Raw genomic sequence first — 13,999 nt, forward strand, 5'->3', positions numbered from 1 at the left:
TTATGGATATTCAACACAGATTTTAAACAATCTCTCAAAGAATCTTTATTAAAGGAAAAGATACAAACCAGAGGGATCTAAGTAAGCACCGATCGCTCGAAGATGTATTTGACAGTCGTTCCCAAAAATGTACTACATCATAATGAAGATAAAAAAATCCAAATGATAGTTTAAAGTAGAGATGTACCGAATATTCGGTCGGCCGAATATTCGGCGCCGAATACCGCCGAAAAACCGTTAAGCCGAATATTCGGCTCACCGAATAGTTGAGCTAAGTATTCGGCCGAATAGGCCGAATATCTACTACAGACTTGTAAATTTTTCAAATAATTTTGGATAATTTATAAAATATCCAAAAGTAATGATGTAAAAGCTACACAATCATTAAAAACTTATGGATTCAGCAAAACAGATTATAGTTTATTCCAGATTTTCTGGATATATTCAGGTTTGCTCATAAACCCAGTAAAGAATCCAGATAAGTCAAATCTGGCCGGGATGTCCAGATATTGTTTACATCTTCCCGAGTTTTGCTTGGGTAAACTCCAAGCAGATTATTTGTTAAATCAAATAAAAAACTCAAATTCCTCTTTAAAATTATTTAGATTTTGAGTTCAATAACGATTTTTCAAAAATTTAAAAACATACATAAATTTTGAACTTTTTATTTTTTTTACAATCGTCCTGAATGCCTGATTGTATGGATACGTGTGGTTGAAAGTATGGTATGCTTAAGGTTAGAGATCATCTATCTTTTCAACAACTATTTTGAAGATACCTTGCTAAAAGTCGACCTCCATCTAATTCAATATCAGAGAAGCAATTTCAAAAAGCTTGGCACCTGTTTCGACATGTTTTACACCAGATTTCATAGGAACGCAATCTCTTTGATGATAAACGTCCTAGAAGCGACTAATCATCTGATGTCTTTTCAATTATTGCTGACATTTTAAAAATCAGCAAGACACCTACTGAGGGTAAAAGTTTAAGGCTTAAAACCCTCTTTAAATAAACGTACAACAACGAAAAAGGCCCCTCCTTAAAAAATATCTTGTAATACATCATCCGATAACATCATCTGGTGGAGAATAATCGACTAAAACATGAGGGGGATTAATATGGAAGAAATGGAAAGCATTGAAATAATCGCTTAGATTTTTTTTCATTGAAAACTCAATGAAATATTCGACCGAATATTCGGCCGAATATTCGTTTGGCCGAATAGTTGAAAAGGTCAATATTCGGTATTCGGCCGTTCGCCGAATACCACTATTCGGTACATCTCTAGTTTAAAGAAACGAGAGCTTTTTTTGAGGTTCAGTGAAAATTTTGAAGATTGGATTACCTGTGGAACAAGCGTCAAACTGTGAAAGTTTCGAGTAAGATCAATCCATTTTTTGTATTTTTTTTTTAGTTTTCAAATTGAACATTATCACTTCAAACCCGAATTGTATAGAATCATATGAATCGTTTGGCCGAGAACTCCACGCTTCATTCCTCCTTCTTGTTTCTGTATCTTATACGGTTGGCCTGGCCGTAGTAGTATCTGCAATGCATGTTCTATGTATCAGATATCTACTATATTGAAACAAAAAATCGAACGCAAGTTTATCATTTTCCAGGATGCCTACAAGTTTTGGCCATGTTGGTGTTAGAAGAAGAAGAAAAAGATGAAGATGAAGAAAAGGAATAGATACAAACCAGCTTGAATCATGTTGAATCTTACGTCACGTGACGCATGTTGAAAATTCCTGTGCGTGAGTGCTGAAAAGTATGCCAACACTGTCAAAAATGTCCAAAAATTAGAAATCAAGCATTGTAGTGAATCACATGATCGGCAACTACGGTTAAGGGTCATCAGGGAAGTCAAGTTTCATACAAGCATTTCTTACTTCGATCTAGCGAAAACCTAAGTGTAGATAGCTGAAATGTCCGAAAAAAATTTTCTAAGAAGCTGAGAGTGTTGCCTAGTTATAAGGTATTCAAACCTAACCTCAAACAACGAATTTTTGCTAGTTCCAGAGCTCGTAAGCTGTATAGCCGGTACCGAGGCTATGAGATAGACGATTATTGATGGACGACAAAATTTATGAAAACCCTATTTTAAACCAATTCCATCGTTTGAATCCTTTTACATGTCTGCACGTGGTAAAGTCCCTAGCTCTAGCATATTAAAGTATTTATTTGCTGGTTGTTTTGTATAAAATAGAATGATTTGCCAAGATTCAGCTCCTGTGTGATTTGGAAATCGTTTAAACTTGCGAGATTCATGCAAAACTCAATAACAAAATAATTTTTCAAAAAAATGGTTCATTCTTCTAACTTTGTTTAGCAAGAAGTCAATTGTGTCTTCGTGGATTTGCAACAAACATTACTTGATTTTCTTATATATTTTGGTAGAACAATCCCATGATTTTTTACTAAATTGCACAAAACGAAGAACTAACTTTATAAGAACGATATACGAAATACCCTGAAAAACACAGTTCGTTATGAGGTTGTCTAATAACAAGACACAGCTAATACATTATCATATATTTTTATCAAAGTAAAAGATACGTGATAATATTATGGCAAAAGGCTCTAAATTTAAATAAATTTAAGTTATGATGATTTCAGTTATACATATGTACTTATTTGTAGTATTATATTGTAATGCATTCAAAATGTTACAACAATCTCACAATGTTTTTTTCTCTGTTTACAGAGTCTCACCTCCATGTTGAATGTGAACAATTTTGCTGACATCTTACAACCATCTATGCTACCAGATTTAAAAGTCCATCTATACCCGTTCTACAGTTTAGTAGCAGGTAATAATTGCCCCTCCATCATGTGTGATTTTCTTCTGGTTTTAACATAGTGTTGTTAGTTTAGTTCTAAGCTGATGACGATCTGGTGACAATATAAACACAACATAAAATAAAAATCACACCATTCCGAACACCCCAAAGTGAAGCCGGTCTATATAAAGATAATTGGCCGGCATCAAAAGCGATTGCAGCAGCAGGAGAGACTCGCTGACGATATCTATTACAGCAGAACACCATCATTCGCTAAAAATAAAAAGGAAGGAAAAAATAAACCAAATCCAAACGATTCACGCGGAAAGTGAACATGACTTTGTCAGAACGCCACATTTTATCACCACGCCACTACTACGTCATCGACATCGAGAGCATAACCCGAACTCGGAAGACAACGATGTCGTTCAGATGTAAGTATCCAGTGGTTTTAAGACTTACGTGTGTGTATGATTAATGGTTTGCGTCGTGATTATCGTTTGAATTACAGCCACATCTTTAATATTTTTGGCTTCCTAGGAAAAAAGTCACATTTTTTTGATTCGATTTGATTGAATCGTTTGATAGGACATTTGCGTGGTATTTTGAGCTGGTATGCCCGCGTCTCTACTATAACATTGCCCTACTGAATTTTCAGAAATATGAAGTCAGCAAATGTACCTAGTTTTTCACACGATTTTTCGCAATTGGCACGGCGTTTTTACACGGTTTTCGCCTTAACACGGTAAGAGCAAGTTCACTGGTGTTGGGAAAAAGTGGTAGAAATCTTGACACTTTTAGGACATTTTGCCATGCAAAAACATTTTCAAGATCTGTCGCCTTCAAGTTTTTTTACAACACGTGTTGTATTTTCGCATGCTGTGATGCAAAAATAGCAATATTTCTATCACATACGGCTGAAATAGAAACAGTGCTGTAAAAAAAATACAAAGCCCAAAGATCATGAAAACATTTTTGGATGGTAAAATTTTCAAAATGTGCTACAAGTGTCAAAATTTCTACTACTTTTTCCCAACAAGAGTGAACTTGCTCTAACTGAGGGAAAATATTCCTGTAAATCCTCCCTTTTCACTTCTCATGTATCACGTCTCACTCGTAACCATTTTCACTTAGCTATTTTTTACTCTGTTTTACTGCATTCGGAGGCAAAATAATCGTAGTAGTCAATTTTTCTGAAATACGTTTGAAAAAAACATGCTGTGAAGAAATGTGGTGGAAAGAGAAGTTATGAAGAAGAAATTTCAAAGGAAAAGCTTGCTTCAGGTTTTCCATTAGTGCAAGTGAGATGCAGCTAAAATTTCACACTACTTTTGTCAGATCTTACGGGTTTTTCTTCAGGAGAGAAATGATAACTTTTCGATTCCATTGCCCATTGGTATAAAAACAATTGCCTATACATTAGACTAGTTCATTTTTCAGCTTTTTTCGCTGATCACAACGCCACTTACAGGGTTTGATCCTCATTCATTTTCAAGAACTCTGGCCGAATTTGAGCTCATTTGAGTAAGTTTCCGGCGTGCGCTAGAAGTTTTATTGAAAAAAGTCCATTTTTGTGGAAAATTTTCGTAGATGTGTTCTAGCAAGCTGTTGTTAATATAAAATAATAATTTTATAGTGATCGGTGATTGGTATGACAAGCATTCGTATGGACCTGTTTTAGATAATTGACTAAATCAAACCGAAAAAATTTAAAAATTCATAAACTACCAACTTTTACGGAAAATTTACTTACAAGTTAAGAGCTTAAAATCAGTAGTAAATAGAAAAAAAAATATTTTCGATATAACCTTTTCATAAAAAGATAGCCTTATTTATAACCTTTAATTTGATGTATAACACTTAATTATCGCAACAGCACAAGCAAAGATATTCAAACATTCACATCACATTCTTTGAATCATAATGTTGTCTCCATTCAAGTTTTAGCACCATGCAAGCTGCAAAACGTGGCATCAAGAGGACTTGCTTACAACTTGATCAAAGCGCGCGCTTTTTTTTAACTCCTGGCCCCGTCATGGGGTACTTGATTGAATCAAATATCCTTTCTTGTACACAAGTTGGTGTGGAGCAAACTTGAATGAAAAATATTTTATCAAATGAAATTTGTTGCATAGATGTTTGAATAACTTTGCTACCACTCTTGTGATCATTAAGTGTTATACATCAAATTAAAGGTTATAAATAAGGCTATCTTTTTATGAAAAGTTTATATCAAAAATATTTTTTTTCTATTTACTACTGATTTTAAGCTCTCAACTTGTAAGTAAATTTTCTGTAAAAGTTGGTAGTTTATGAATTTTTAAATTTTTTCGGTTTGATTTAGTCAATTATCTAAAACAGGTCCTCACAGATGCTTGTCACACCAATCATCGAGCACTATAGAACCATCATTTTATTTTAACAACAGCTTGCTAGAACACATCTACGAAAATTTTCCACAAAAATGGACTTTTTTCAATAAAACTCCTAGCGCACGCCGGAAACTTACTCAAATGAGCTCAAATTTGGCCAGAGTACTTGAAAATGAATGAGGATCAAACCCTGTAAGTGGCGTTGCGATCAGCGAAAAAAACCGAAAAGTGAACTAGTCTACTATACATATTTGAATTTTTTAAAATTGAATTCATGGTCTTTTTTTATTCAAATGTAGCGTTTTCTTCATACTTCTAAGAAAAAATACGGATAAAATTATTCGTCGCGATTTTGAAGGAATTCTTGTTTTTTTCCTGTTGATCTTTTTAGCTGAGTTAAGGTTTTTCGGAACAAACTGAACCCCTTTTTCTCTGCATACCATTCATGAACGACTTTGCTGTAATAACAGCTTGCCAAATCTGGCCAAAACATTACGGGGTGGTCGTGGGATCGAATGAACGGCAAAATTCGTTTATGGAGACACTCTTTTTGGTATAGTTTCGACGTCATTGTCTCATTTGTAACGAAAATTTTTGTTTTTGCCACAGCTGCAAATGCCCTGCCAAATCATACATTTTCGTGCAAATTAGTCGACAAAAACAAATTTAATTTTAGCTGGAACATCCCTCGAGCCGTTGCCAAGTTAAATTTTTGACCTGGGATTTGCCTGAAGTCAGCCTTGACATAGGTTTCATCGTCCATCAGAAGACACCCGTCGAACTTGGTCAGCATCAGGTCGTATAGCTCCCGAGCAAGGATTTTCGCCACACTATTCTGTTTTACGATGTCCGATTATGCTGTTTGCTAGCTTGATACGACTTGATTCCTTCCCGGAGGCGAATTCTTCTCACGGTTCTATGGGCAGCACCAAATTTCTGGCCAAATCAAATTCTGTTCTTCAAAATCTTACCACGCAGTTTCCTTTCCACTCCACGATTGCCTTGAGGCTTCCGAATCGTCGTTTTTTTATACCGTTTGATAATGAGCCACACGGTATTTCTGGTCAATTTTAGCTGTTTAGCTTGTTTAGATACAGATGCAGAGTGTGTGAAATAACGTCTGAATTAAGAGAACACAATTTGTAGAGAAATCGTACATGTGCATAAGTCAGAGCTAAAAATGTAGATTTTGATGTTTCGCAAGAACAAATGGTTTCAAAACTTGAGACTCGTTCATCAACCTTTTACAGTTAACCAAATGAGCTGAAATTTGGCATGGGGCCTTCTGGCCGGCCAATGAACGCTTTCCGCACCCAAGGTCCTGATTCCGGAACACAGCCCTATTTTTGGATCACTCCAATCAACAAGTATGTCGATCACCTCTGATTGGCCACTTTATGAACAGCAAAAGGAGCACACGATGTAACTCGTGTTACTCCAAGGTATTTCAGTTGCTGTTTCGAAGGTGTCGTGTGACCTCCGACAGTATTCTCCATGTGCGGCACAACTTTTTTTGTTGGTCACGAGCAGAACTTGGGTTTTATGGGGTGAGCTATCTGAAGCTTAACTCCCTCCATGTAAATGCCAAACCTTTCTTCGGACACCGTTGCAAGGTCTTCTACCTCCTCTATTGTTTTGTTTCGCCGGTAATCATGGGCACGATTATCGTCAGCAAATTCGACTATCTGCATCCTTGGAGTAGTGGCATGAAGCCAAATCCGGCCAGAAGATTGTTGGGACGTTGTGGGCCTTCAGGAGAGGAAGCAGCCGCATGTACACCTGTCCGTTCATCGTGTCCTGGGTCACGAAAGGTGCTCTCCGTTTCCCGCACGTGCAAATGGCTTGCCAAACCATTCGCAAATTTGGACATTTTCTGAGAGCGGACATGCTCCGGAACGCTGAACTTATTCTTGGCCGTGAAAAACAGGTTGCCGGGGATCTGCTTGAAGTCGGCCTTCACATATGTTTCGTCGTCCATGATGCAGCATACAACTTCCTGGCACGGATTTTGGCGGACTTGTTCTGCTTCTCGTCGCGATTAAGGGACTTTTGTACCTGGAACGTTTGAAGCCCAGAAGGCCAAAACTTCGGCTTAGGTGCAGCTTCTTAGTCACATCCCGAACGGAGACGTTCGGGTTTCAGTTGAAGGCCCCAAACAATGCACTATGAACTAAATCCACCCGAATTTTCATTAAATTCTACCCAACGGTTCAAAAGTTACAGCAATTTTATAGCGTGGCAAGTTCATCGTGAACACTCTTTAGTACGAAATTCAGCAATTTCTGAGGTCCACCAGTAAGCTTGGTCGTCGCCATCACTTCGGTATATTCCTTCTGGGCCATTTCATATCTCAGCTCCTCTCGGTTTGGGGAACTTTCAGAAGCACTGTCAGCAAATTCGACTTTCTGCACGCCTCCTGATAGTTTCAGCGTTAACACCTCATTATACATGGCATTCCAAAGCACAGGTCCGAGTATTAAACCTTGTGGAACACCCCCTGTTAAGGCAGTAGATCGTAATCCCGTTGCGGTTTCGTATGTTAGGATGTGATTTTCGAAGAAGCTTCCTATTATCCTGCAGAGGGTATTGAGAACCTGCATCCTGTGAAACGGCTCCCGCGTCGTCCTGCGGGAAAAGATGGGCAACGAGCTCTTTCATTTTTTTTCGGACACTTTTCGGTCGGCGACCTTGGGCCGACGAATCTCGCCAGTGCAACTCAATAGGCTTGGCCCCATGAGTTATCATCTACGCTATGGCATAACACTCTGTAACAGTTCTCTTTGCTTGATTTAATAGCTCGCTTAAGTGCCACCCTGGCTGCTCGATAAACGGTACCTCTCGATTCTCTATCGGCTTCATGTTTTGCCCGTTGAGCTTGTCGTCTGGCTTTTAGGCACCTAGTACGAAGTTTAGCAATTTCTGAGGTCCACCAGTAACCTGGTCGTCGCCATTGCTTCGGTGTATTCCTTCTGGGGCCATGTCATATCTCATGTATCATGTATTCGGTCTCATATCTCAGGTCTGATTTCTTAGGTCTGAGGTCTCAGATCTCAGGTCTAAAGTTGTAGGCTTAATTTCTCAGGTCTCACGTTTCAAGTTACATGTCTGGTTGTCTTAAATACAAGGACTTCGGAATTAGCATGGTTTTAACACAATTTTGCAAAAATTTCAAAAGATTTTGGAACTGTTCTTCGTAGCGCTACTTCGGGTGCTGCAGCCAGTTGCAGGTTTTGAACCTCCAGAACAACATGGAAGATCTGCCTGCGACTAGTGTGGATTAGGCTTAAGCCTTTTGATATTGAGCAAAATCGTCCCTTTCGCGGATGTTTAAAATTAATCTAATAGAAACGAATGTAGGAGTGATATTTACAAAATTTAAAAAAAGGATGTGTTGTATACAGAACCGTGAATATAACAACATTCAGTTTAGATTTTATCTTTTCGAACATAGGTTTCACGAGATGAGCAAATAGAGTCATGAAAATCGCAACGACGATATATCGTCGTTCGGTATTGAAAGGGTTAAGTAGTACAACGGATAGGTAGCACAAAAGTGGTTTAAAAAATGTGTGATTTCCTGCATAGTGTAAATTGTAATTAATTCGTGTCCAAACTTTTTCCTACCAAATTGATATTAAAGTTGCATTCATGAGAAAAAAAAGTTGTTTACGTATGGCCATGTATAATGAGGTCTGTCGCAAATAATGTCTTTATTTATTGACTAGCTATCCAGTATCAGTTAGATGACTCATATTATCAGTCAGCCTTGTTGCCTTTATCACGTCACATATATCTTTAATCAGCTGTTAGCGGAATGACTTAATCACGAAGCAAATATTGAACTTATAATCTTATCCATTGAACCGACCCCGACTCAAATTAACGCACAATTCTTGTTTTCGCTTTCTCCTACAGAAACAACAATCAACAGAGTCGGTTTTCATTACTGGCAAAATAACTACAACACGTGAAGCAGCACCGAATGGACATTCGCGCTGCTTACAGATTTGGAAACTTTTAGAACCGACGCCAGCTGCGAGAAATAAACCTCTACACAACTCAATTCATGCAACGCCAGCAGAGTACAACGGAAACGAACAAACAAATAAACCTTTAGCTACCAGAGAGAGAAACTTCCCGACAGTGTAAAATATTCGCGCCTAGAAGCCGTTTGAGAACTAACCCGACTAGCCCCAACAACTTACTATAAACAAACGATACATTTCCGGCAGTAGCAGAATCAGAAGAACAAGCAGCATGGCCCCAAGTCAGAAAGTTACGAAAAAATGGGAAATCTTTGCCGGACGCAACAAGTTCTACTGCGATGGGTACCTGATAACGGCCCCGAATTCGGGCGTGTTCTACTTCACCGTAGTGCTCATCACCGGAACCAGTGGGCTGTTTTTCGCATTCGAGTAAGTGCTTTATCATGTATGGACGACTTTCACGGTAGATATTTATTCTCTTTGTCCTCGTGTATCGGTTCTTCAGCTCTGTTTCCAATCATGATGTATTAATGGGACGATATTGATATGGAATTGAAGCTACGTTTGAAACAAGAAATTTAATCATAGAACATACAGTATGGCACGTGACGTGACTTAGCAAATTTCAGCTCGTAGTGCTGACTCCAGTAGCCCCTCTTTAGGCTAGAAATGCTTGACGGATTAGCTGCGATCGGTCTTTGGAACAGATGAACATATTTTTCTCCCATGAAGCGTTTCCTGTAGTAAGGAAGAGTTAGGAAGACGAGTCGCGTCACGCAACTCGCAGAATATAACCCCAATGTTTCACTTAAGAAAATGACCTTTTCCATTTGAAGTATAATAGAAGTATTTTATACCGTTTTCGTTTAAACAATTGTTTATTCCATACAGCATCAAAATAGGTACTGTGAACAAAAAGAAATTTTTTAACCGAGGGTTTTTTGTGTTAAATTCTCCTAAGAAAAGAGTAAAACAATATTGTAGCTTACAATAATTCTTCAATATTAGTAAATTTGCATCATTGTTATTGAGCTAAACAAAACCCAAAACCCTTTTGTTTCTTTTTTGGTCCAATTTGTACTAGTCTACTGTGTATACTTCATGTCTCTACCGGACTTATTTGTCATACGATATGTCCCATGGGACTGAGTCAAGTACAAAACTCTTGCGAAAAACCCTTTCTCCCAGTCTAAAGAGATATGCTGGGATCCTCATCCGGACGAGCGAAGACGCTATCGCTGGCCAACTGACGCCTGTGATTGCGTTCTTCACAGTTAGGGTGACAACCGCGCAAAAGCCTGTTGTCTTCCTGAGGCGTTTACCTGTAATCTACTCTCGTCTACCTGATCAAGTACTTGAAGCCGCAGACTCACTCGTGAAGTCCGAACTTCCGAATCTATGCTGGATTGACGTTATTCTCTGTGATAGGTTCTGGTATTAACTATATTCACCAAGTCTTCTTTCAGCTTTGCCATAGCAGTATTTGTCTCCTGTTGGCCACCTGCTTCTTTGGGTCTACGCCTCAAAATCCCCGGAATAACCGAACTCCAAACCGTGAGATCCTGGCCGGTCTTACCTTAGTGCTCAAATCCTCCAAGACCAAGGGTCAACTAGGCATAGCACTTACAGGAGAAAATCCTGTGAGCTTTGGCTCTCACAAAGCCTTCAGAATCTGAACATATTGCTAGAAAAATATTTGAATATGAAAGGTGTCCACGATGAAATTGCCACACACAAAATGGATTCGCAAATTTCGAGTTTTCATCCGATTGCCATCAAATTTTCAGGGATTGAAAAATAAATTTACAGTCCATACTCAAAAGCCCGCACATTGGCCTTAACCCCGGCCATAAGATTCTGCACAACCTGTGAATAAACCGTTTTTTGCATGTAAATCCATACTTTCTTCAGTTTCTCGACTGTCTTCACTACCTTAAGTCGTTTAAGAAGGTGCTGCTTCATAATCGCCCAGTACTTTTCGATGGGCGGAGCTCCGGAGTGTTGAACATTTTCGGCACGAAATTGACCTTATTGTCCGCATACCACTTCAGCACGTCCTTGGAGTAGTGGCATGAGGCCAAATCCGGCCAGAAGATTGTTGGGACGTTCTGGGCTTTCAGGAGAGGAAGCAACCGCTTCTGGAGGCACTCTTTCATGTACACCTGTCCGTTCGTCGTGTCCTGGGTCACGAAAGGTGCACTCCGCTTCCGCACTAAAGATGGCTTGCCAAACCAGGAAATTTGGACATCTTCCGAGTGCGGACATGCTCCGGAACCATGGCCGTAAAAAACAGGTTGCCGGGGATCTGTTTGAAGTCGGCCTTCACATATGTTGTCGTCCATGATGCAGCAGTCAAATTTCGTCAGCATGTTGAGGTACAACTTCTTGGCATGGGTTTTGGCGGACTTCTTCTGCATCTCGTCGCGATTAGGGGCCTTTTGTATCTAGAACTTTCGAAGCCCAGCCTTAGTTTTGGCTTTCTGGACAAAACTTCGGCTTGGGTGCAGGTTCTTAGCCACATCCCGAATGGAGGCGTTCGGGATTCGGTTGAGGCCCAAATACGAGGTTGCAATTTTTGGTGTTGTACGGAATACTTTTTCCTTCACCTCTGGGCTTTCGATCGGTGGTCAATCGTTCCTCGAACCGCTTAATCACTTGCGACACCGTGGAATTCGCGATTCCCAACGTTTTAGCGATGGAACGATGCGAGAGATCCTTGTTCTCGTGATGAATAAGATTTATCACGCACGAGCTGTTCTTTCAACTCCATTTTGGCGAGTTTTGATCACATGACTTAAAAACTTGCAGGATGTAAACAATGCACTATGAACTAAACCTACCCAAATTTTCATTAAATTCTACCCAACGGTTAAAAAGTTATAGCAAGTTCATAGTGTGGCAATTTCATCGTGGACACTATTTATCTTTAACGAGTTAAACACCGCATTTTTCACCAATGTTTTCATTTTTTTTTACAGCTGTCCTTTCCTAGCCGAACGGATAACACCAGCCATCCCGGTCATCGGCGGCATTTTGTTTGTGTTCACCATGAGCTCTCTCTTCCGAACGTCGTTCAGTGACCCGGGCATCATCCCGCGGGCCTCCCAGGACGAGGCAGCCTACATCGAGAAGCAGATCGAAGTGCCAAACTCGTTGAACAGCCCGACGTACCGGCCTCCACCCCGCACCAAGGAAGTCTTCGTCAAGGGCCAAACGGTGAAGCTCAAATACTGCTTTACCTGCAAAATATTTCGACCGCCGAGAGCTTCCCACTGTAGCTTGTGTGATAATTGCGTCGATCGGTTCGATCATCATTGCCCTTGGGTACGTAGACACACTAGTTTGATTCCTTATTCGTTTACAATTTTAATTTTTTTTTCTCTCTTCATCATTGCAGGTGGGCAATTGCGTGGGAAAACGAAACTATCGTTTCTTTTATATGTTTATCGTCTCTCTCGCATTCCTAGCAGTATTCATATTTTCCTGTACAACGACACATATAGTTTTGTGTAAGTGATCAGATTACATCTCCATTTGTATCAGAATTTCATTTTGTTTACTTTTTTCCTTCTCTGCAGTATTTAAAGATGAGGATCAATTTTTTGACATTGTCAAAAAGACTCCGTTCAGTGTGATAATAGCTGTAATATGCTTCTGTTCGGTGTGGTCAGTGATCGGCTTGGCCGGCTTCCACACCTACCTTACCACCAGTGATCAGACAACGAATGAAGATGTGAGAACAGCTTATATTCTACAAGACTGGAATTTTGATGATTTTTCTGTTTCAGATCAAAGGATCTTTCACTTCCAAAGGTGGTCAGCAGGCAATTAACCCTTATTCACAGGGTAACATCTGTCTAAACTGTTTCCACATACTCTGTGGCCCGATAACGCCGTCGCTAATTGACAGGTGCATTTTAAATCTAAAATTTTAGTAGACTTATTATGCTTAAATTTTGTACTTTTTTTCTCACCAATATTAGGCGAGGTGTTGTGACTGATGAGTACCGGACGCAAATGCAACCTCCGGATAAGTACAATAGTGCGCCAGTGCCCCCACTGGTCGTCATGCAGCCAGTAATGGATCCCCTGAATAAGACGTTCAGTTTAGAGGTAAGTTAAAATGTTCTCCGACATTCTTGAAGGCAGTTAAATACACAGATCGTCAGCTTAAACGGTTTTGGCTTTACAAACCGAAGAATGGACGTGGCTTGAACCGAATTAGAATAGGGCCAATACACCCGTGACCTTGTAATTACAGTCGCTGGAACGCTGAAAGCGAGACCACCTAAGGGTACAAAGCCTTATAGCAAGACAAAAAAAAAATTGAATTCAGAAAGATTTTTTCCACGCCTAAGGTTGAATGAATTTTTCAGGCACGCATCCGGGCCGGGCAAATCCGGACTATTTTATTTTAAAACCTGACAAAATCCGAGCATTGGAGTTCAAAAATGCCGTATTATGCCGTATGAAACAAAATGTAAACAACAAGATTTATTACGAATAAATACAAAAGCTGACATAAACTAGTCACAAGTTCTTTCCATTTAGAATGTGTAGCCTGGACAACATATTCTATATGTGAAATACCAATTTTAAAGTTGTTTTGATAACTTTTGCTGCAGTTTTCTGTGAATTCTTAAGATGTTTCATACGACGTAATGAAAGCTCACGCGAGATTAGCAGATTCTTAATAGGCTTAAGGTTCGCAGATTCCGGAGTCAGAGTGCGCCATGATGCCATCCAGGAACATGCAGGACGGTGTTCCAGGTTCATTCCGCTGATTCTTAACGTGATTCCAGAAGGATTTTGGACTAGTCTTGAGATTTTGCTGAGGACTAGCCCAAAATCTTTCTGG

The 13,999-nt window shown here is 39.5% G+C and overlaps 1 protein-coding gene across 8 annotated transcripts in view; it reads left to right on the top strand.

The window, feature by feature from the left end:
• The window catches only part of LOC129750898 (palmitoyltransferase app), a 56,244-nt gene that overhangs the window by 16,687 nt on the left and 25,558 nt on the right, over positions 1–13,999 (top strand). For 4 of the 8 annotated variants that reach the window (XM_055746064.1, XM_055746065.1, XM_055746058.1 and 1 more), the window contains 7 exons: positions 2,708–3,217; positions 9,071–9,570; positions 12,120–12,465; positions 12,539–12,650; positions 12,720–12,874; positions 12,930–13,051; positions 13,125–13,254. In XM_055746064.1, coding sequence (XP_055602039.1) covers positions 9,413–9,570; positions 12,120–12,465; positions 12,539–12,650; positions 12,720–12,874; positions 12,930–13,051; positions 13,125–13,254 — 1,023 coding nt within the window. In that variant the 5' untranslated portion in view covers positions 2,708–3,217; positions 9,071–9,412. The remainder of the gene's footprint in view (positions 1–2,707; positions 3,218–9,070; positions 9,571–12,119; positions 12,466–12,538; positions 12,651–12,719; positions 12,875–12,929; positions 13,052–13,124; positions 13,255–13,999) is intronic. The other 4 variants (XM_055746061.1, XM_055746057.1, XM_055746062.1 and 1 more) reach the window with 4 other exon arrangements.

This window comes from Uranotaenia lowii, chromosome 3 (genome assembly GCF_029784155.1).
Source record: "Uranotaenia lowii strain MFRU-FL chromosome 3, ASM2978415v1, whole genome shotgun sequence".
NCBI classification, from domain to species: Eukaryota; Metazoa; Arthropoda; class Insecta; order Diptera; family Culicidae; genus Uranotaenia; species Uranotaenia lowii.